Here is a 24,556-nt window from a genome sequence, read left to right as displayed (position 1 = left end):
TAAAGAGATGTAATTAGAAGACGAGATGATTTTGTGGAAAACCACTACTATTTCTTTGAGAAAGATACAGCCAGGTGGTTGTTTTGCAAATAGGCTCTCAACTGAGCTCTTTCCTGCCAGAATTATGTACAATAAATACATAAATGTTAATATTTATACAAACATAATAATATATATAACACAAAATTTAAATAAATTCTACAGTAATTATCAATTCACTTTTGTAAATCTTTTATAACAAGCATCTATTCCACATCTAGATCTATCCATCTTTATACTCTACCTTTCTCTTTGTTCAAAATTACACAGGCATGCAGGTAGTTTTGTTCCAGCCAAAGAATCACAGCAGATTAACTGTTCACTGCTTTACCTAGCAAAGTTACCATAATATTTTGCCTGGATTGTAAATTAATGGTCTGTAAACTTTACTTTGAAAAAAAAGTTCTTTTGCCCAGTCCCATGTGAAAATAAACGACCTCATAAAAGCTTTCAAATCATGTTTTATAATAATAAAAAAGGAAACATCCATTACAAGTTTATTTCCAAATACGTTGTTCTCATCATCAACTTCAACATTAATCCATTAACTTCCTGACACTACAACATGAGGTCATCATTCAGGAAACAAATGATGAACACAGAGAGGTTTGCTGATGGAAACAATTTGTATTATCTATTTTACTGGAAATTGGTATGTAATTTTTCAACAGCTTTGAGGAGTGCATGCTTCAACTTCACTCTGTGCAGACACTGAGAACAAAGTGTTGTGGTACGAGTTTTACCTGTCTGTCCAACCAGAAGGCCACTAACTGCCATCTTACATGACTATAATGTATATTTCAGAATTAACTTCAGGGTATTTTTTTTTCTTTGTCTTTTCTCTTTTATATTTTTAGGCCTCATTTACCTTTTAGCTACTTAGGAACACATTTGTTTTTTCTTTAAAGAAAAATGCTTCATTTCCTTAATTTCTTTTTGACATTTTTAAAGCATTCTCTTTGTTTTGTCTGTGTTGTCACTGGAATTTGCTGAGTTTATTAAAAGGCTTAAAGAATTACTGCTGCGCATTTATCATGTTACTTAGGTATAAATTTATTTATAATTTTTAATTAGAAGACACTAGTTGATGTTAATAGGAAGAAAGTCTGTGTAATTAAGGATCCTTGATTAAAAACAAGTAATGAATTTAGAGCTGGGTTTTCTTCTATCCCAGGATTGCCCAGTGGAACAAAATCACTGATGCATAGTAGTTCAAATATAGCAATTTGTATGTACAGCATCATCCAGTTCCGTGTATGTATCACAAATCTGGAAAATCAGGCTTTCTTTCTTTTTTTTCTGTATATCTAGTATGTTTTATTTATATAATTAAAGAATATTTTTTAAAACAAGGGATTCTATTTCAGCGTCTGCATCATTTTCAGGAACATTAACTTAATTGTTAATTGTTTTACTAAAATCAAATCAGTACACTGTCAGCCCTGGAATAACAAAAATCCACAAAATGCTGAGACTGTACTTCATCCTATATAGTACCTGGGGAGTGACAAAAAAGTACCTAGTAAGTTATTCCCCTACAAGAAGCTGACAAAGGCAAGCAGGACAGCCTCAGTCTTATCCACAAATTCAGGGCATAAAGTTCACTCTCCAGGCTATGCCACTGGAAAGCTGCCTGGCCTCTTGAGTCCCAACAGAGCAGGGGATGTAATCAAGATGCTATATAATTTCCTATCTAGATGAATGAGTAATAAATGGTCAATGAAGGAAAGGAATGAAACATGGTCTCCATCCTTCCTCCTCTTCACTTTGGCCATCCCAGTTAAACTGTCACAGAGGGAGAAGAGACTCCCCACTAGCTCCTCTTACAAAAACAAGGAGCCAAGGAGTGAATGGGCAGTCATAGTAGTTTTGTTTGACTTGGGGTTTTGGTAGGGTTTTTTGACTTTTTTTTCTCTTTTAAACAGGAGCTCACTATCCTATTAAGAAAAGACTAGTTTTAGACTAGCTTATGTTCTGATGACTTGGTGACTGAGGGAGATGAGGTGTGATTGTGTACTATTTATACACCTATAACCTTCAGCCTGCTGAGTTAACCATCTGCAGTCATCACCTAATGAACAGTAACAAAGAGGGCTTAATGGTAAAGACTCTCATTGGTCATATTGCCATATTATGATTCTCTACATCTAACACTAATTTAGTTCTCAAATATCAAACTAAAAAAAAAAAAGGCTTCAATCCTCAGCAAACTGGCTCTGAACTAATTTCTGATTCAAATTAAAAATATTTTTAATTATTAGCTATATTACCTCATTACTTCTCTTTTAAATGTCAGAAACAAAACTGTCATATTCTGTTAAAAACATCACTGGTCATATACAAGCCAGTTACATGTTTTTGGTTTATACTGGTATTGTAAAAAGTTAAATAATCAAAAGACTGGTATTGCTGAGTTTAGCATTCACTCATGTATAAGGATGCCTGAACACAAATGCACTACCACAAGCACTAATTAAAAGTTTCCATGGAGTAGAGGGGAACTTACACATTGACCCAACTGTCTTTAGGCAGATCTGTAATGTTTAACAAGCAAATCAGAAGAACACTTGGTGACTACTTTCTCACACCAAGCTGTGTTGAGATACAAAGCTGACAAAATTAATATGTCTGAAGAATTTATTTGTCTCACACTGACCTCTCTCTTTTCCCTCAACACAAAGGAATAGAAACGACAGCTTCCTTCTCATCAGTGTAACAGCAAGCCAGAAGACAGCATACTTACCCTACATCTTTGGGGGACAACATCAAACTAGATGTGTTTGGCACAGAAGCCTGGAAAGCATTTATTTTGATAACTTAATATATTTCTAGGTCCTTCAATTTAGATAATGCTATCCAGAAGAAACATAAAGCTGTTGAATTAAAAAAAAAAACTCCATTTTCCTTAGAATTCGTGACTCCTTATCTCAAGCATGAACACAACAGCTGACGCTGTCACATCTGAGAAGTTCTCATGAGGGATTTGACACAATAGGAGTTACTGGTAGACAAAGGTAATTCCTCTAGGAAGGCTGGCACAAAAGAAACACAAAAAAGAGAAAGAAAAAAAAGAAAGAAACCCCCCTACTCTACACACACCCAATTCACTAAGACAGACTTTCTTCTAGACTTGGGGGAAAAAGGCTAGGCATAAAAAATAAATGAAAGTAAACAGCTCTGGAAGAGTAGAGCCTGTTGATGTTCAAATCATCACGAGGGCACAATTTAAGATGGACTAGCTGTGACACTGAAATTATAATTATAGATTAATATCTGTAACTTGACACAACATACCACATTGAATGCAATGTGATACGACTGTGAAAGGAATGGTTGAGGATACAGATAGTCCAAGTGCTTTCAAAGAAAGAGGGAAAAGAATCTGCAGGTCTCCATTCAGAAACTGTTATACATAGAGACACATTCCTTGAATAAGGATACTAGTATTCTTTATGACTTTGAGGATGGAGGAGAAAAACAGGATGTTCTTATTTCTCTCCTTGAATAATGCTGATCCCAAATAACCCATAATTTTTTCAAAAAGCATACACTCTTAGAGGGAACTCATTTAAACTTCATATATTCTTGTAAAAAAGTGGACATAAAATCCATTTCTAAAGCAATATTTTCAATTATTTTCCTAGTTAGGTAATTTGTGTTTGAGACATAAGACACTCAACACAATGACAGAACACTGTGTTTGTACGGAACTGTTTTTTTGTTAATTGAGTCTTTGCAGAACTGGGACACTGACTTTGTTGAAGCTTTTCTTTTTTTTTTTAAACAAACACTGGGCAGAGGCCAGGACTCTATCTCTGCGGGAAGACAGTGATAAATGGGAGTCCTCTATGCTGAATGACAGTGGTGTACATGATCTATAACTCTTTCCAATACATTAGTGAGTGATTGCCCTTGTTTGCCATAATCCACCCTTCCCAAGAAATGACCCTTATGGTACAATCTTAAATGAGAAATCTTAACCACATCTCAGCCCTAAAAGAATGGGCTGATGAATAGTTTTATGCTTCTTATGGGCAAGCAAAAAAAAAAAAAGGGCAAAAAACCCAATAGATTTTGTATCTACTTCTATCAGGAAGGCAATAACTAACTGATGAAGACCAATCATGAATTTATACATATACTTTCTCCAGCAGCAAAATTAGTTGATGAGGACCTCACCCCACTATTCACAGCAGTTCATTGTTATTCAGCTGTGTAAATAAGACTGTTTTAAGTCCACAAACTTTAACCAAGTAGTTCAGTAGCAAGAGTTAGGGAAAACCCACAAAAATCTGATGTGCAGGAGAGGAGAACATATCAGAAAATAGTTGTGTAACTATTCTCCCATGAAGCTGGGACTCGCTTTAAAGGCTGATCGATTGGTTGGTTTCAATCTTGGTTTTCCCCAACTAGAAAATGAGATATTAATCTTAAACAGCTGTTCTCAAAATTTATTCATGGAGAATGTCACCAAAGTATGACTTTTCCAGTACAAGAAACTTAAAAACTTATGCAAAAGAGAATATTTGCATTGCTACTTGAGGTATAGCTCAGCAATTTAAGTTAACTGAGGCACATGTTTTAGCACCTAGAATGTGGCAACATGTGTGCTAAAATCACAAGAGCAACCAATTCAGGTTTTTTTTCAGTTAATAACCCTGCCAAGGCTGAGCACAGGGAGATTATTCTGTGGCAAATATAAAATGCTCGATTTTCAAAATATCTCCATATAGTTTGTTACAGTTGGGGTTTTTTTCCCCCTTTTTCTGAACTACTTCCAGACAACCTTTACAGCTCCATTAAAAGTGCAGACAGCCATACCAATACTACAGGATTTCCCAGTCTGCAGCACCAGTGTAGCTGGGGCTGTTGAACAGACGAGACAAGAAATACTTGTGTTGAAGAGGTAGGTATTCGTTCTGAAAGATTAGCCAGCTATTTGTTATGGCTGATAAGACCAATTTCATGTTCAAGGATTATGTGACACATATTTTAGACTTTGTAAATTAATTTCTTTCTAATTTCTTGTGGAAGATTTTTCTCAATGTGCACTGTCCATGGTTAGAGGACAACAGTTAGAGGACATTTTCTTTAATGATCTAATTAACTCAAATGGAAATATTTTAATAGTCAGTAGTGACCTTAAGCTCAGTGTTCTGCTTTTTCAGAGCTTCCACGGTGTAGGAAATTTCTTTCCACGACTCAAGCTTAGTTTTTGCTTGTTCAAGAACCTGCTCAGCTTCTTGCTTAGCTTCTAGCCACTGTGTTGAATCCTTTAACATCTCATGGAGCTGCTGTCTCCGGCCTTGAAGGTATCCATGCACTTCATCCCACTGGCTCTGTATCTTTTCAACTGGTGAAACACAAAATAAAAAAACAAAAGTTGAATCACTTAAAGGTTTTTTTTTTGTTTTCCCCTAAAGGGAGTTAAAAATAACATTCAATTCTTTCCATAACTCACCATATTGGAGAGCTTCTGTACTTTTAAGCTGCAATTGCATCTAAGTTTAGCTTAACCAAAAAGAACAGATAAACTGTTCTGGGTCACACAGTATGACACTATGGTACACAGCATGTGTTTCAATGCATGTGCAGCCAGAAGTGACAGGTTTATGCTGCAAAAAGCATTATGAAACAGGATCATATTTAAGAAAAAGTATGAGCAACAATCCTTTATTCTTACCAGACCAACACAAGGTTTAAGATTTTCTGAAGAACGAGTCCTTTAGGGACATCAGTAATATTAGTTAAAGATTTACTGTAAGATACAATTAATGGCTATACTTTCTTATTTCATTAAGGCAAATGTTAACAAAATGCAAAGGCTAAAAAAATTTCTCGCATGTTCATGTAATTACAAAATAACAATTAGCTTTATCCTCTATTTGAAAGAAATGTGACTTGTGAAAACTTAAGAATCACTAAAATCACTGATAATAAGCGTTGGCTAGTATCCAGCATCAGCCTCATCCATAGTAGCAGAAAAACCACCAAGAGACCTAGTTTTCCAAGCAGTTGAAGTTTAACAAAATATAAACAAAACCACAAAACTCCAGAAACAATAAAATTTTGTGCACTGCATGAAGGAATAGGCATTTTATATATATATATTTAATTCCCTGAGGTTAGTCAGCACAAACTACATTTTCGATATTTTCTTGAAGACTGCCTCACTATATTAAAAATTCATAGGCTTTCTAGGGAGGGGAACAGTGATTTCTAGAGTACTCAGAAGGCAATTGAAATTATCATTGAGTGGTTGTTCCAATACTGCATCTCTCACTGCAAGGCTGATTCCAGAATGGTGCAGTCTAAAGATGAGAAATGCTTCAGCAGGGAAAAGAGACTTCTACCTATCAGTGCTCTTCCTTCTTCCAGAAGAAGGGATAAAGATCTTTCCATGGACTCAGCTGAGGTTTAGAGAGAGAGAAGAAAACCTTTCAGCATCCCCTGCTCAAGCCTAGGGAGAAAAACTGTGAGTAAGCACACATAGCAGCATGTTTAAGTCAAAGGAAAAGCAAAAGGAACTGAAGAAACAGAGCTGGAAAACATAAAGCACAGTCAGAGCACAGCAAGAATAGCCTAAAGCCCAAATACTTAATCTGAAGCAAATCTAACCCCTCATTTTAGGAAGCCATATACTCCTGTCACACAACAACTCATTTCTGTGCCCTCTCTGGGCGAGGGTTTCTGAAGAAAACTTTAGGATATAATTGAAACAACAAAGAGGTTGTGGTCTACAGGAAGGGTGAATAACAGAAGAGAACTCTTGAGCAAAATCTCCCTGATGTGACTAGAGAGGGTGGCTCAAGAATTGTGCTGGAGGTTTAGGGAACAAAGACTGCCCAAACACTTTCCACAGTGACACTGGCATATGGAAACAGCTGCCATCTATTTCTTGCAAATCAGTACTTGAGCACCTTCCCCCTTAGACTCAGAGTCATTCAGCATTATCTTTTGATTCCTGGCAAACTCAATATTTTGGTACATTGCTGACAGAAGCATAACAGTGTGTTTATGCCAGCTGCCCACAAAAAAACCCTACAAAAATCCCACCTATTTTTGTTTCATTGTAAGTTTCTTTGTTGGTGTGGTGGGGGTTTGGTGGCTTTTTTTGAGGGGGGGGGGCAGGGAGAGAGGAATGAATGAAAACTCTGTTACAGAACTGCTTCAAAAGAAAACTGGGTCTACAATTATATTAATTTTTCATAATAGCTGCTTTTAATAACAAATGCTGATACTTCCTATCACCAAAAATCAAAATATTTGTAGACATAATGGTTCAATAATGTCTCATGAGGTTTGTGTCTAAGTAAGACATATTAGCAGCTCTCCTCAAGGGACTGTGCTTTTTGCAACAAGACTGAATTTTTTATTAGGTACCACAGTCGTGGGATTCCATGATGACCAGTTCTTCCACTCAAGAGGAGAACACAGCTGCATATTGAAAAACATATTCAGGACATCTTGGGAGCCCATTTACACAAGTGACTATGAATACACAAGCTCTAAATCTATGATAAACATTTCTTTGGGAAAATACTTGGCTGAACTCCCTCAAAAAAATAACACGCATAATACATTTGCTTTATATTACAGACTGGAATGAAGAGTTCAGGAAGTTAGTAGGTAATCTAAAAAACAAAAACAAAACAAAATCAACAAAAACAAACAAACAACCTTCCCCCAAATTTAAAATGTTTTCTTGAACCAGTGAGTGACCAAACCCACTTAACAAAGCACTTCCCTTGTGGCTAAACACACCATGATATCTACATACTTAATCTGGCCTTTCTAAGCTACAGTATACCAAAGAGTGCAGTAGTATTTCAGACAAAATATGTAGAAATAATTTATAATGATGACATTATAATTTAGTTTAATGTAACATAAAAAATCTCTTCATTATATACATTTGTAATTTCTAAACGATGCTCCCATTTGAACGTGGACTACTGATCTGTTTTTGAATAAAAAAAAAAAAACAAACAAGGTTCTATATGTTGCTTAAAATATGAGGTTTGCTTCCAAAATGAAAACCACAGTGTAAATCAGTGTCTCTTAAGGTTGTATTTTGTTCATGTTCCCTTTTTAGTGGGATGTTTCCCACATAAGGAAAGGTGAATACCACTCATAGTTTCATGCCAAACACAAAAGTTCGGAAAATCCAGTTTGAGCATATATTGTGTTAGAACTGTTCACAGCAACTCATGAATCCCTCACCTGCATCTAATGACTGCAGAAGAGAAGGGTCAGAGAATTGCTATTGAATAATGTTGGACAGTAAAAGACAATTTTTAAAGTATTCTGAACACCACAGGATTTTTGTGCAAGGGCACTGGAATATACAAAAGGCTTTCTCTGACTGGGTACTAACAGGAATAGGTTTATCAATGTATTTAAGATTGTTTTGTAAGACAGCAGTGAGGAATCTCAATACAAAGTTCTTTCAGGCTAATACTCTGAACATAGCCTTAGAAGGGCTACTTCTGCTGTCAGGACTTTATAAAATCCTGAAGGTTACAATGTACATATGGGATTGTGCTGGCTTTGGTTGGGTTAGACTTAATTTTCTTCACAGTGGCTTGGTGTGGGACTGTGTTTTCGATTTGTGCCGAACACAGGGTTGATAATCTAGAGGCATTTTTGCTATTGCTGAGCAGGGCTTACACAGAGACAAGGCTTCTTCTGCTCTTTGTGCTGCCATTCTGGTGAGGAGACTGGGGTGCACGGGAGGTTGGGAAGAGAACTGCTGGAACAGGTGACTCCAACTGACCGAAGGGATATTCCAGATCATAAGACATCATGTTCAGTATATACAGTGCCAGAGGAAGAAGGAGGAAGGGTGGATGTTTGGAGTGATGCTGTTTGTCTTCCCAGGTAACTGTTGCATGTGATGGGGCCGTTCTCTCCTGGAGGTGGCTGAACACCTGCCTGCCCGTGGGAAGAAGTGAACTCCTTATTTTGCTTTGCTTGTGTGTGTGGCTTTTGCTTTTCCAACTAAACTGTCTTTATCTAAACCCACAAGTTTTCTAGCTTTTGGTCTTCTGATTCTCCCTCTGATATCACTGGTGGGGGAGGGAGTGGGCAGCAGCATGGGGTGCAGGTGCTGGCTGGGGTTAAACCATGACAGGGATTCAACATAAGGAAAATTAATTTCTCCTGAAGTTTGATAATCTTTACCTGGAATGAGGAAGACAATCTTAGAAATAAGAAAAGGAGTTCTAAACCCAGAAAAATAGAAGAATCTATGACAGGTGAAGGAATTGTTCAAGAAACGGATTTACCCAAGTTAAGGAGAACTAAAAGAAAATGTTATTGCTATTGCCTACCTTGAATTTAAGGCCCTCAATAAATAAAGGCCCTCACTAAGTTAAAAAAAAAAAGGCTAAAACAAAAGCAGACAAAAAGGTATTGCAAGGATGACAAAATACCCTGAAAGTTAAGTAAGAATATTTAATATGTTTTTAAAAAGTAATTTTTTCCAGGAAGAAGCAATGTAATTGTCCTTACTGTACTCTCCATTGTAAAAGCATATTACTGAGATCAGACTTTGATCTTTACCTTTTATGTATCATTGCACCTACATACTGTGATGACAACACATTGGAAACACCTAGATAGACAGAACAAACGTGACTCCATGTGCAATGTTAATATCACTGAAGCATAGGAATTTTAAATAATTAGTAGTGATGACAAAAGCCTTTTTCCCCCTATTTCAGTAGTTTCTGAAGCACCTCAGTTTACATTGTTCATTACAGCTAAGTCCTGTGCCTTCTACATTTCAAAGCCTAGTGTCTTAATTTTTAGTGTGGTGTGTCCTTTTTGTATCTATTTTTCTTCCTTTCTTCCCTCGCCCTAAATTTGGCACAATCTTATAGTAAGAATCAGTATTTCAAATTATCTCTAGAGGATTCTTAATTATTCAGTATAGAAATTATTTACCAATCAATCTATGAAGGGGCAAGCTGCAAAAAGCAGGACAACATTTTCTTTACAGACTTTGTGAAAAGAAATAATGTATCAATCCATGTGGTCATTAACTAGTTTTATATAAACATAAAACCACAAAAATATTTGACAATTAACAAATCTAAACTGAGTGTCAGAAACACAAAATATATCATAGAATCATAGAATCAACCAGGTTGGAAAATACATCCGAGATCATCAAGTCCAACTCTTGATCAGACACCGCCGTGGTTACCAGACCATGGCACTAAGTGCCACATCCAGTCTCCTCTTAAAAACCTCCAGGGACAGTGAATCCACCACTTCCCTGGGCAGCCCATTCCAATGCCTGATTACTCTCTCTGTAAAGAATTTCTTCCTAATATCCAACCTAAACCTCCCCTGGCAGAGCTGAAGACCATGCCCTCTTGTCCTACTGCTGGTTGCCTGGGAGAAGAGACAGACGCCCACCTGGCTACAACAGGTTAGTTCCTGAAGACCAAACCTCATCCATTTCCAAATCACACTGCTCCAGGCAGAATTCTTCATTGTACTTTACTTACAAAAGTTTTGCACTTCCTTACTGGTAAGTATCCCAGCATGACTCCAACCAGTCCCAGTTCAACACTGAACTCTCTCAAATGAGTAATTAAGGGCATGACGAGCTTCTGCCAGTATGTAATTTCAAGGTTGCTATTCAGTTTCTTTTTTTTCCTATCTCTACTATTCCCCAGCTGTTAAATAGTGATTATATAAGGTGGTCAAAAGAAATTCTGCTGAACTGACCACTGAGTTGGTAAATTATTAGAAGCAACAACAAAGCAGAAAACAGCATCTAAAGCAATCAAACACAAGATGTCTATTCTTCAATCTGGTTATCATTAATTTAGTATATTGAGGGAAGAACACTCTTAGTGAAGGAGACTGCTGCCTTAAGATTCAGTTTTGTTTATTAACAATTTTATAGGGTTTTTCATACTTCAGGTATAATAGAGAAACAAACAAAGATTAATCTCTTTTTCTTTGTTAAGTGTTCATATCATTGACAAGACAAATATAACTTCACTGAGAGAGTTTACTTTCTGCTGTTTATAATATAACCACAGTGGAAACAACAGAAAAGAAGTCTGAGAAGAAGCTTTCAGTCACAGAAGGAATAACATTCACGTTACTAGAAGTTATACTTAGCCGATGCAAAGATGAAAAAAGGATTCATTTCATGCCATTTCAGTAAGTCCATTGAATCTAGTACAGACTCCAAAAAAGTGAACAAGGAAGTGAATAGCAAAAGAATTTTGAGGCAGAAAACCTCTACTTTCCTTGTCCAACAAATTACCTAAACTGCACTCATTTTGCTCTGTGGGAGAATGCTTTTCAAAAGCAAATGTCAATATATTGACATTTTCCTATAAAAGTAATAATTTCACTGTAGTTTCAGAGATTTGAAGATGAAAAGGACTAATACAATCTGTCCTGCTGCAGAAGAGCAGAATTATAGAAAGTAATAATTCATGTTACCAGAGCTGCTGATGCACTGATTTTCAGGTCGGATTAATTTCTTTTGCAGTTGCAGCCCCATAACATACTTTCCTTTGAATGTTCTGGAAAGTTAATTGTTATGTATTGCATCTTACCTCATATGCTTTTCACTAATCTACACATTTATCCATATAAAATTTAGTTTAGCTAAACTTTTGTGGCTGTACAGAACACTAGTTTTTTCCAGTCCGCAAAATTTTAAGTGCGTCTTACTAAACAGTCAGCAGGTTTTCTGAGAGGCATAATGGAGAAACTAGAAAATATGGATTTAAACAGAGATATTGTACGTTACTGCACCTTTTTTACACTTTTTCCTTTCTACCACTATTCAGTATAGCTTCCAACATATTAGGGATAAGAAAATTAAGAAGAAAAAGTGATGCTATTATAGGGCTACAAGACTGTTCAGGAATCACATCAACCACGCACTGCATGAAAGACTTTCTGATGCTTTTTAATTTTGGCTCAGTCTTCTGTAAACCACATAAGTGGAATCACGGCCAAAATTCCACTTAAACTTTATCTTATCTTGTGGTTACCATGCTTTTTATTATTGTATTTTTCTAAGCAAATTAGCCAAACTAACTTTGGGGTTTTTTTAAACTGGGAAAGGTTTCAGTTAAAGTTCTCCATTTGTCAATTATTTTTTTTTGAAAGTGTTCGACTTTCTTTTCTGCTGCCTTCCACAACAGGAGGTGTCTGACTTGAGTCTTATTCTTCAAAGAGTAATCACTTTGATAAAGCCTATCATACAACATCCCTTGACAAAAGGATGCTGTCTCTGTTCTTATGAACAATCTGTACATCTGTGAGAGACTGGCCTAGGGAGAACATTTGGATAGTAAATGCAGAGTCAAGAGAGGATAAGTTTGAAACATTTCTTTTTTAATTGCTGAAGTACTTAAGGAGTTGCAGGAACAGTTATAACATCCCCTAAGTTGCTGCCTGTAGGCAATCATTATGGAGCTGATGGGACACTATACAGTAGAGAACAGTTGGAGCCAGCCTACTCGGGTAGTAATTTATGTTTCAGCAGTCCTTTATCTTTCCTGGTAAAGCAGTATTTCTCTTAACCTTTTTCAGTGGCTTATAAAAGTCATACTTCTTAAATAATGACCTTAGAAAGTTATGGCAACTCTTTAATGTATATATATGGAAAACCACTAATAATGTGTCATCTAAGCCGTTTCATATGTCCCTTAGATGGTCCCTTAGTAAAGTGATGAGAGGATTTAGACATTACACCCCAAATTAATGGTGGGCTGGCAACACAGATTATCTAGCCTAATGTGAAGTCTGCCATTCATGCCAGTAAGATATCAAATGTAGCTTTTATGCACCATTAATATATTATAAATTATTCCTTATCCTATATGTTTCATAATGCCAAAGGCCAGATTCTTTTATGAAGCCTATGCCTTACAAAAAAATCAGGCAAAACAGAAAGTATGTACACAAACTAAGCTGAATATAAACAGAATGAATAATTCCTGGGAAGAAGAGGGAACTGCAATCTTCTATACTATTGTGCAATATTACAGTTTTTAAGAACAGAAAAAAAGGTATTACAAGGGAAACCAGCCATTAGTTGTCTTTTTGGGGAGATGAAGAGCAATGAAAATGCATGAGAGCCCCAAGGGGAAGAATCTCGCCTTTCTTGGTATCTTAGAGGCTAAGTAAGACAGGCAATAAGAGATTTCAACAGATTTAAATGTGTCTGTTTTTTCTTTAAACAGGAGCAGTCAATAATCTCATTTTGTAGTTTGATACTTTTGGGGGGTAATTATTTCCAACTACTGCAAGTCTAATGTACTTTTGTTTTGTTTCACTAGGATAGAGCTTATTTTCTTTTATCTAAAAATCATTTCCATATGATCACACTAATGAAGGTCACTCTGTTCCTTTAGAAGTGTCAGATCAAACAGATTGAACTGAAAACTGTCAAGTGGTTTCCACTAAGCACCGAGTGAGTAATTCTTCAACACTCTTAAGCATGCTTTTTACCTTGCTAGAAAGAGTGGGAGTTAGAGACCAGACTAAGCTGGTAGCACATCTAAAGAAATCAGTTTCTTACACCAAGCAAAAAGCAACTTCCGTGACTGAGCACTGAGAAGGGCATGCAAGAGCTTATTATTTGAAAAACAGGTCCTTCAGAAGGCCTTCACCAGTTTGTCAAGTTTTTAAAGAAGTATTTATGTATATAACACTTAGCACCTCTCAAATGAAGTTTTCCTGTTTATTTTTTTCACTAATGAGAAAAGTGGAAGAGCATTTACTTTGCACTTTAAAATGTTACACAATCTGTAAAATTCAGATGTGAGAAATAAACACACTAAAGAGAAGTAAGATTCTTTAGGATTTAGTATGAAATAGGTAACAAACCCAAGTGTAGTTTTGCTAGAAACCTACAGAAACAAATGTATGTATCTGCATATACATAAAGTGTTGACTAGGGAGATGGACAGATTAGAGAATGATCAAACACCTCTCTCTTGCCATCAGAGCCTTAGGAAGTAGAGTAGAATATTTACAGAGAAGTGGACCAGTAGTCAGTCCCACTGATCAGGCAAGATGCAGAATCAGTAGAGACTCTTCCATGACCCCAGGAGCAGGAGGCATATGGACATGCCACTAGAAGTTAACAATTTTTTTCTGCACAGACTCTCACATTTGCAGGATATAAAAACATAACTTCACAGTAAAATCATACTAATTGAAAAAACAGATGGTTTCCTTGCTGGAATCATTTAATCATCTTTCAAAATGTTTGATTGATCCAATTTCCTTTGTTGTATGTAGAAAATATGTACTGCATGATATTTAGACTGATACAAAGTACTCAAACTGAAACCACAGGATTAAAACTAATCTGATTAACTAGATGAGTGAATATGTAGGTAATCCACTTGTTTCAGTTAAAAAATTATAGAAAAGTTTTCCAACAACTTAATAGAAGTTTTCTTAGCATTGTATTTTCTTAGCATTGTAAGGATTAATTAGAAGTAAGTAGGTATTTTCCTATTTATCTTTGTCCAAATGTCTGTTAATATTTTTTTCCTAGGATTTTGGTTACTTAAGCTATTAAAAGGAAAATAGTTCATAATTATATATCTAATTTCCGGTCATGGATGATAGATTTTGTAGTAATCAACCTATCTACAAAATACTTAAGAATTTTTTTTTTCAGAAGAAACTACTTGTCTGTGCCTGTATTTAAAAATGGGATGTTAAGTTAGTGAAATTGTATTCGACTTTCTCTGAACATAATCAAGAATGTTCTTAGCATTATTAAATAGATCAGCTTTCATATACTTATGCTTTCATAGACTTACATACTTACTGATGCAAAAACATAATGGTAAGTCTCATAGTTTAAGTCCTGATATGTGTGAAATTCATTACCTACCTAATGGAGCATATAGGCAATGAATTTCAGAATTCTTAGTAGCACATAACTTTGTGTTGCTATCATACATTAATGTTTACACTGCATATTTTTAACGTCATCAGCCTACTAACTCCTACTGAGTTTGGGCTGAGACTTGCTTTTCAAATATATCTGCATTTGGTATTCTGTGCACTGATCTGCTTTGGTTTTGATTTAATAAATTCAGCTCTGACTGTAGGAGCAAGACATTGGGCGATCTTAAGAGTACCAAAACAGCTAGAAAATAAAAATAGGAATTCAGCTATCAGGTTCCAAGTTAGTGAAGCAAAGTTTTGCAGACTGTTTATATTGCTCTTTTCTTCCTCGAGAAACAAAATAAATTCTTCAGGATAACCTCCACTCCCCACAAAACCCATAAAGCTTTGATTCCTTTTACAGTAGATAAATAGCAATCTCTTCCTTCTGTTATCTGATATTAAATATTATGTGATCTGTCGGAATACCATCATCTAAAAGCTAAATTTATTTTCTGTAACTCTCAAGGTCCAAATCCTTACCACTGTTATACTTACTCATTAAGTTGCATCAGCAAGGGTGAACTGGCACACTTTGTGCAATGGTCAGAAAGCAGCTCTTATTTGTTGCTCTTAACTCTGAGACCATCTGATGAGCTACAATTGCTCTCTACAGTATTCCTTGACTGAGAATTACAAGCACAGACTATGGTGGATCTTTTGCTGTGCCTCTTGTGACAGTGCCAAATCTGCACAGTGATTCGACTGCTGCACCTCCACAGTGCCTCTCACTGGAGATCAGCTGGGAGATTCTGGGCCTACATTACCATGCAACAGGCACAGAAAGCTGGCAATAATGCTGAGTTTAGCTCAGTGGATCAACCAAAAAAGCTGTGCATGCATCAGGAAAAAAACCAAAATAACAATGGGCCAAATCAAAAACCACCCCAGCTTTGACTTTTATTTTTGTCGTTGAAAGCAAAGAAAACTTCCAAATGAGCAAGAATTGATTTAAAAACAAAGAAATAAAAGTGTTTTTTAAAAAAAAGATTTCTACATTCAACTGTAAGCATACATTTCAGGCATTTTATACTGAGTCAGCAGTACATCTGAACTAATGCAATATTTTTTGTTATTTCACAACAGAAATAGACAACTGTATACATTTATTTCAATTTACCAGTTTTATAATCATGGAATCATCAAATGATTTCATTTGGAAGAGCCCTTTAAAGACCACCTAGTTCCAATCCCCCTGTCACAGGTAGGAAAGCTTCCTCTAGACCAGATTGCTCAAAGTTCCATCCCATCTGGCCTTGAACACTTCCAGGGATGGGGCATCCACAGATTTTCTGGGCAACCTGTTCCAGTGCCTCACCACCCTCACAATAAAGAATTTCTTCCTAATATCCAATCTATCCCTGCCCTCTTTCAGTGTAAAGCCATTCCCCACGTTCTATCACTACCTGCCTTCATAAAAAGTCCCTCTCCAGCCTTCCTGTAAGATTCCCTTTAATACTGAAAGGTGGCAATGAAATGTCATTGGAGCCTTCTTTTCTCCAGGATGAACAACCCCAACTCTCTCAGCCTGTATTTCTAGGAGAGATGCTCCAGCCCTCATGGCCTCCTCTGCACCTGCTTTAACAGGTCTTTAACAATCTGTCCTGTACTGGGGACCCCAAAGGCGGATGCAGAACTTAATAATGCAGTGACACACCATTATAGGCCTTCCTCCATGATATATTTTCAGAGACAGCTGAATATAAATTCCAGCACAGACAGAAGCTTATAGGCTCAAAAGAAAGTCACATTTACACAATAGATTATGCACTTTACTGGTGATTTGGATAAAATAATTCTCTTACAATAATCTTCCTGAGAGGAGAAAAGATATCACGAGACTGTAAACTAAAGACTCTATTTTTGGCCAAGACAAAAAGAAAAATTTTTTATTATTATTTATAATTACAGTCTTTTAGCTAAATTACATAAATGTTGAAAGATTTCCAAAGGTGAGTTAATTCCTTGTGGCTGTTGCTTCTACATCAGATTGACATTTCCACAGGTCTTACACCCCATTCTGTCTTCCCTCTCACACTTGCACCTATTTTTTATATACTCTACAAGATGTTATCAGTCTGATACTGATTAATCCACTTTTTCACACAGAGAAAGACAATTTTAGCTACCCAGCACTTGAAATCCTTAAATTAAACTTTGTTTAAACAAAAAGCAAAGAAGTAGTTAATTTTCACACTTACAATGACCTTATGCACTTCAAAGTAAATATCCAAGAGAGCCAACTAAGGAAGTAATATACACTGCAGAAGAAATGTTTCCTCTGAAAATTCCAATACATTTAAACATTTTGAGTATTCTCTGCGTAGTTATACCGCTCCATTTTTTTAAACTAATTGCTGATTAGAAAATGAGAGTCCTATCATAAAAATACTGGTACTTAGCACTTTAAAGGAGAGCAACTCTGCAAGAATAGGAGTATGTCAGAAAAAAACCGTAAACTTTTTTCTCCCATTCTTAATTTAAAGGACTAGTTCTCAAGGTCACATGAACTGAGTGCCAACCTATGGAGCCTGGCATGCCATACACATATATTTGTTTCTTAATAACTAAATAGATACATAAATAATAACTAAAAAAAAACCCAACCAAACAACAACATATCACATCTGTCATTTCAGTGCAATGTTTTAGCTAATAAAAGGAAAAACTATATAATATGTCAATTGCACCAATACTGGGAAAAGGAAAGACTTGCCTGTTACTGTTGGGGTTTTGCTTGTTTGAGGAGATGTTGGGTTTGTTTTGGGGTGTTTTGTTTCCTTTTTATCAGATGTCAGTGCTTGTTTGTTCATGTTCTCTATGGTGCTCCAATACGGATCAAAACATTGATGAGACATCACATGGACTGAACTTAATTGACTTAATTGACACACTTCAAAGTCACTATTCTGATACGGTTTAAACTGGGCAAACTTTGAACCTAACACCCTGCATGGGTTTGAACTGAATATTAGGAAGCATTTCTTTACTGAGAGGGTGGTCAGATAGTGGAACAGGCTTTCTGAAGAGGTGCTTGATGCCCCATGTCTGTCAGCATTTAAGAGACATTTGGACAACACCCGTAACAACACGCTTTAACATTTGATCAGCCCTGAAGGGGTCAGGCAGACAGACTAGATGGTCACTTTAGGTCCTTTCCAACTGAAATATGTTCTATTCTGTATTTTATTACTTTTTCAGGAAAGCCCATAAAATGGAGCAAAGAAAAGGTATCCAATGAACAGATTAAACCATTACTGTTGCCATTCTAATATTATGGTGCAGTGAGGTGCCAAGTTTCAAAAGTACAGAAATTCAGAGAGACTAATAATACTGGAAATGTAATGAATATTCTGCAAAATTATTACATCTCTTCATCTGAAATGTTCCACTCATTTCTACACTTGAGACGATAAAGCAGACATAAACACAGTCTGACACTTCCAGCAGAAATTTCCATAGCATAGGCGTTTGCTCTACAGTATACAAGTTCCCATCCAATTAAAATATAACAAAATACATTTTTTTTCCCTGAAATATTCTGTTTTAAGCTCTAAGTTTTACCAAGCCCAGATGCCACCACCTTCTCACCACATATCAGACTACTCAACATCAACCTTCATTTGCTGATACTTGGCTGGGATTGTCCTCTGACAAATCATTCTCTCACCTGTCACTCAATAGGCCTGTTGATAAGAAAGATGAAATCTCCAGAACTTTTATACTTTTTCTCCTTCCCTTCCTTTTTACTATGATAAAGGCTGAAAGATTTTTATCCACTAAACACAGACAGAAAAACCTCAGAGTCACCATTTTGGTGCTGAAAACAATGATAACATTAAATTCTTTGAATTATCTACAGTATTTCAAAAGTCACCATAGTGATGGTTTAATATACATAACAAAATGAAACCACTCACCAAAGTCTTAGGACCTCTCTCACACAGACTAAGCCAGTATTTACTCAGGTTGGACTTGCAAAGGAGCTTTGGGGCTATGTAAAACATTCTTTTTATTATTGGTTTATTCCTGACTCAAGCAAAACTAAAAGCACAACAAATTTATATTGAGGATAGCCAAAGTAAAATCCCTAGGCCAAACATACTCCAGGATGCTTAACTAGATTGTGTGAGAATAACTGCAGGTTCCAATATATGTTCTTTGTGTATTGCATCCATTTTAGGAAAAGAGATGGGACACAATGTACACCAAAATCTGCACTTTCCTGATATGGCTGATTTTGTGGCATCTAAATTCAGCTTGTAATCTCTGCAGAGCAGGACCTTTGTTTCCTGTTTGCTCTGTAATTACTACAGAAAATTATGGTCTGGTATAACTGAATATATACTGTTCTGTTCCAGTTTTTAAAATAACTGTGGACATTAAATGTTGCCCACCAAACTGTCAGTGGACAAAATTCTGAAAACTTCGTTTCTGAACAGCTCCTTTTTTATTTCCATTTATTTTCATTTTGACTAATTTGTTCAAACCCAGCTAGCACAGCTCTTCTGTTTGTATTATTGTGGGTAAAAATGAAATAAAATGGATATTTTTAAAGTTTGTATGCCTGCTTCTATTTAAATTTAAAATATTCTGTGCAAGCTACTATTTCTAACACAGTACTACCTTGAAACACTGACCAAAACAGCAAACAGTGAGAGGTTGGTGAGGATGCACAAAGAAGCAAAAAGAGGCACATTTGGAGAAAAAAAATGCAGGAGACGTGGAAGAGGACAGCGTTGGGAACAGGGTTGGAGGCACACCCTTGGAAGGGGACACTCACAGCATGTCCTGCCTTCACAAGCAAATCCCTCAGCCAAGGGCAGAGGCAGCTTTCAGCCCAGTGGTTGCTCTGATGTCTTTTTCATAACCCCCCCACTGAATCTTCAAAATGGTTTTCACAGTTGTAAATACAAAAGGTTAGGTACTCAGTGGTTTCATAGATTATTAAAAATCTTCCAATTATTAAAATCACCCATAAAATACGTAGAAGGATCACCATGAAAATGCAACAAGTATGTTGATGAAAAATTGATGCAATGTTTTTCACACAGATGGCAGGAGACGTGTCACAGCACAGTTCCTGGATTCTGTACTTCAGGGGTTTTCTATCAGATACAACGTGTTTGAAAATCTCATGATTCCTGAAAGTGCTGACCAGTCACTAAATTATACCATCTTTCCCAAATTTAAAACCAAATGCCAAATCCAAATGACATTCTTAGCCGTTACTGACAAGTATTCTGACAAAAGATAGATTCAGATATGTGATAATATCAAGCCCAGTAACAAAGAATGTCAGCATTGAAATGCCAACATTCACAGAGAGAACTCTTGTAAAAAGTAAATCCTAGTAAACAGTGAAAAGATTTAATATAAAATATGAATAATTTTTATGCTTGTATAGACTGACTGAACTTAACTTTTAAACCTTCAATTAAAATAAAATCATGAATTGAAGCTATAAACTAAAAATACTAAAACTCTACATAAAGAGAGTGAAAACTAGGGAGATAATGTAGCTTTTTAGGGGGTAAATGGGATGCTTTTGTTAAAAATGGAGCTTTAATACTTCCCTTAAAGAAAAAAGGGAATGTATCCAAACTATATAATGCAATACTTTTGAGACTTCCAAACTTATGACATATTAAGCAGTCCTAGCATTTAGCAAGAAATAGAAACTGCCTATATTAAAAAAAATTAAATAAAAACATAATTTTCCAGGATCTTGAATAATTATAGTCTCACAAATTTTAAGGTTAGACAGCAACTTCACTTATTGCCAAACAGACCTTTTATAATCACAGTGATGGAATTTCATCAGTAGATAGGGAGTTTAAGTTGCTTATAAAAAGAATTTTAACTTTGAAAATAATTCTTGAAGCACATAATGTTAATACATTTAGAAATAATGGGCAGCTGTTTCTCTTTCATTTTCGAAGCTTGATAATTTTGGATATTTACTTGCAATGGAAATGGCCCACAATATGCTTAGAGGTGATACAAGTATTTCTAATGTCAAATTATTTACTCTACTCGTTTTAACATTGCAAATGGAGCCTTTCCAGTCTCAAAGAGAAAAAATATTCCTTTCCGATTATCTGGCCATCGCACAAGTCAGTGGAACATCTTCTACCTCAGAGAAGATGTAAGTCAAATCTCTCCAGCATTTATTATTTTACATAAATGTTAACTAACATTTCCAAAATGAGACTGAATTCAATTTTGAAATCCAGTGTAATTAAACCCAGAGTTTTTGCTGTAACACTGTAAATAGGAAGTCTCACATTAGATACTGTTAAATATGTTGAAAAATCTAAAATAACTCAGTGATTGCTTCCCTAAAGAACTAAATGTTCTTGGCAGTTTTGGTCAATTAAATGTTTCAAAAAAATATTTTAGCTTCTCTAATTAAGATATGAAAGAAAGATTTTGAATCCTGAGAAGCACTCTCAGTTTACTTCACATTTGCATATTTAATTCTTCAGTACGTTACATTCTCAAATATTCTTCAGAAGGACGTGGTGCTAACCATTTCAGAGGCTAGATGGTAAATGAGTAAGAGCTACCATCTCATCCAGTGTGGCAGTTTTGCTTATAAAACTTTTCCAAGTGAATTTGTTTCTTTGTGAAGCTACTGAGACACTGGTCTTGTTAAACTAAAAAGAGAAGGCTCCTTTAAATGAATATATCTATGAAGATTTTTCACAAAGACTCTAGGAACAAAGACAGGTAGTTACATAAAACCAATCTGTTAAAATAAGCTCCTCTCAAGCTTAGAAGAAGGAAAAGATGCCCCTAACAACGTTATGAATACCACTTACCAGAGCAGGGGAGCAGACAATTCTTCTTGGGGAAAGGAATTACCTGCTGACCTCATTTCATGTCTGCTCCTGGTTCTGGGCCACACCCGCTTTCACCCAATTGGTGACTGGGTAGGTTGAAGGTTGAGGGGCAGAGGGCTGAAGATTTGTATGCTTTGGTGCTTTTACTCAAATTGCCTCTATCACCTCAGTCTCCAAATATTGTAAGAACTACAGGGTGAATGGCAGAATATTAAACAGGTTTGAATTGTCTTGACACTATAAATTACAAAAACATTTTTATCTGTATTCTGACTAACCACCTCTGTTAACTCAATCCTTAAATGATAACGAGCAGGTTAAAACAAGACACAAAGCAGACTCAAACAGCAGCTCTCCCACAATGCTGTACCAAATTGTTCCCTAAGCTAAAGAGGGAAGTACGTTCTCCTTCTGTCAGGTGATGGTATATCCCAAGTCTTTCAACCAGTTAATTTAGTGTACCCATGTCTACCTAATACAACAAAGCACAACCTGTAAATGTGAGGCATCCCCTACCAAATCATGCTGTCCTTATTCTGGGTGGCTGGTTTGTAGCTTCCCCCTCTCCCCCCACCGCATCTTCTGGACCTCATTGAAATTATTTACAGGCTTTTTAAAAAAGTATTTAATATCACTCTTTCCTTCAACACAGCCTTACAATCTCACTGGATTTTCTCTTTGCACTCACTTGGACTGTTCACAAGCTCAGAGTTAGCCAAGAACTCACTTTTCCTGATGAGAGATTTGGTCAACCATTCTGCTCTCTTAGGTTTTTTTTTGAGAATAGATGACAAACTTTTACTAATACTTATGATTTGGATGCAATTAAATGCCTCTATACAATACAGCAATCCAGAGTGTCAGTCCTCCAACACAGACTGATTTCTAGCATCTGAAACTTCTTATCTATTCTATTCTTATCTACATTCTTATCTATTTAGGGGTAACTAGTCTAGAACTAGCCAGTTCCACTTGAATTACCACACAACAAGTTTCGTAATTATCTAACTTTCTTCACAGGATTGAGATCTGACATATCTGAGCAAGAGCAAGCCACCAGCAATGATACCACCTAATACACTTATCACCTCTGGGATTACCAAAAAATCTGTGCCACTCCTACTCAAGAATATAACCAGAACTGAAGAGTGGTCACCTTGTAGTCTCACAGCCTTCTTTGGAGCACTATGACATTTGAAGTAGGCAGCTGAGATCTTGCCCTTTGTCCACTGATCCATATGCTTCCAGTATATATAGATTGAGAAGTCATATATAACTGTATTTTCCCGATCATTCAGACATTTCTGGGGCATGTTATTGCCCATTCTTAAAGGGCAGCTCTCCCCAGTGTTCCAAAATAGCTTCTTGCTCCTTCTTAAAATGCCCCATAACTTTCTTACAGATCCTGTAGCAGCAAATGTGCACCAAGGAACTGGTTTCAAATTATATACTCTTCTCAGAACCATGCTATAGTTTTATCTTGTTACTGACATTTTGTTAAAAACCAACAGTTTCTCCCTTGCTTCCTTTCTATGGCATAGGAAAAACAAGTTGTCAGATGTAAAGTAGTAAATCGCAATGATTAGTAAACTTTACATGTTTATGACATGGGAAAACTATTACTTAGGTTCTTGAGAAGTTCTAGAAGTATGTGGAATCTAGAGAATAGAACACTTGGATTTATTAAACAATTCAGCTTAAAAATATCAATAAGATAACTGGAAAACTGTATGCAAATACAGTTTGTTCTTATACTTTCTTTTTAGTCTTGATAGCTAGGGAGTTTACTACTAGATGACAAATCCCAGATTGTCTGAATTTATTTTTTCAACTGGTAAACTCATCATTTGTATTCAACAGTTCTAAGAGAAAACCACATGGATAGCAGTACGACAGAAATGGCTATTTTATTAAGATGTCAAGAACAACAGTACAGCTGTAATTCACTGTGGAGTTTCTGTACATTTTGTAGTGAAAGTGATGTCAAGTTGATGATTTTGCCATAAAACTGTCAAATACAGAAAACTACTAAATAAAGGCATTTTATGTAGTGGCACAGAGACACTCAGACTCTTTCCAGATTAGTTCAAATGCAGCTCTGCTAACAACCAATTACAGCATAAAGGTTTTCTTAAAAAAAAACCAACAAATGAACAAGAAAAAACCAAACACAAACAAATAAAAAAACAAACCACAAAATCAAAATACCTCTTCTGAAGACATCCTCTATAAATTATTCATGTATTTGTGGACTTGGTTTTTAAAACTGTCAAAGAAAATTTCAAAAGGAATCATTTGGTCCCAAAGCATAATTCTTGATCAAAATAGTCTTCACTGAAATGCTTGTATGTTGAAATGCTTGTATTTATTGCTATTATTTATGTATTTAGTGTAATAGAAATTAATTAACTTCTCAAGTGGTATTTTGAGAGGACACTAAATTTCACACAATTTCTGAAAAAAGATGTGTGTTACTTTGGTTTATAATCTTGAAAGGGAGATTCTTTGGTCAGTAAGAGATTATTTCTTCATACAGTTCTATAAATATTAATTTCCTTACCTCCTCTATCACTTACACAACCAGAAAACACATTAGCAAAATTGGGATGTAAATTACCAGCAAAGTAAAACCACAGGAAGTTTATGCACTGTTATCTCTTGCATATGTGTGAACACAGCAGTAGGAAGGTCTGCTATTTAAAGTTTCTTACATTTCC

General features: G+C 35.9%; 1 protein-coding gene across 7 annotated transcripts in view; it reads right to left on the bottom strand.

Moving 5' to 3' along the window:
- DMD (dystrophin) overlaps positions 1 to 24,556 on the bottom strand; it is a 991,087-nt gene that overhangs the window by 261,827 nt on the left and 704,704 nt on the right. For all 7 annotated transcript variants that reach the window (XM_018084043.3, XM_018084032.3, XM_018084034.3 and 4 more), the window contains one exon: positions 5,181 to 5,392. In XM_018084043.3, coding sequence (XP_017939532.3) covers positions 5,181 to 5,392 — 212 coding nt within the window. The remainder of the gene's footprint in view (positions 1 to 5,180; positions 5,393 to 24,556) is intronic.

Source organism: Manacus vitellinus, unplaced genomic scaffold (assembly GCF_001715985.3).
Source record: "Manacus vitellinus isolate BGI_N305 unplaced genomic scaffold, ASM171598v3 scaffold_7_pilon, whole genome shotgun sequence".
In the NCBI taxonomy this organism is placed as follows: domain Eukaryota; kingdom Metazoa; phylum Chordata; class Aves; order Passeriformes; family Pipridae; genus Manacus; species Manacus vitellinus.
This window is presented reverse-complemented; position numbering and strand designations above follow the sequence as displayed.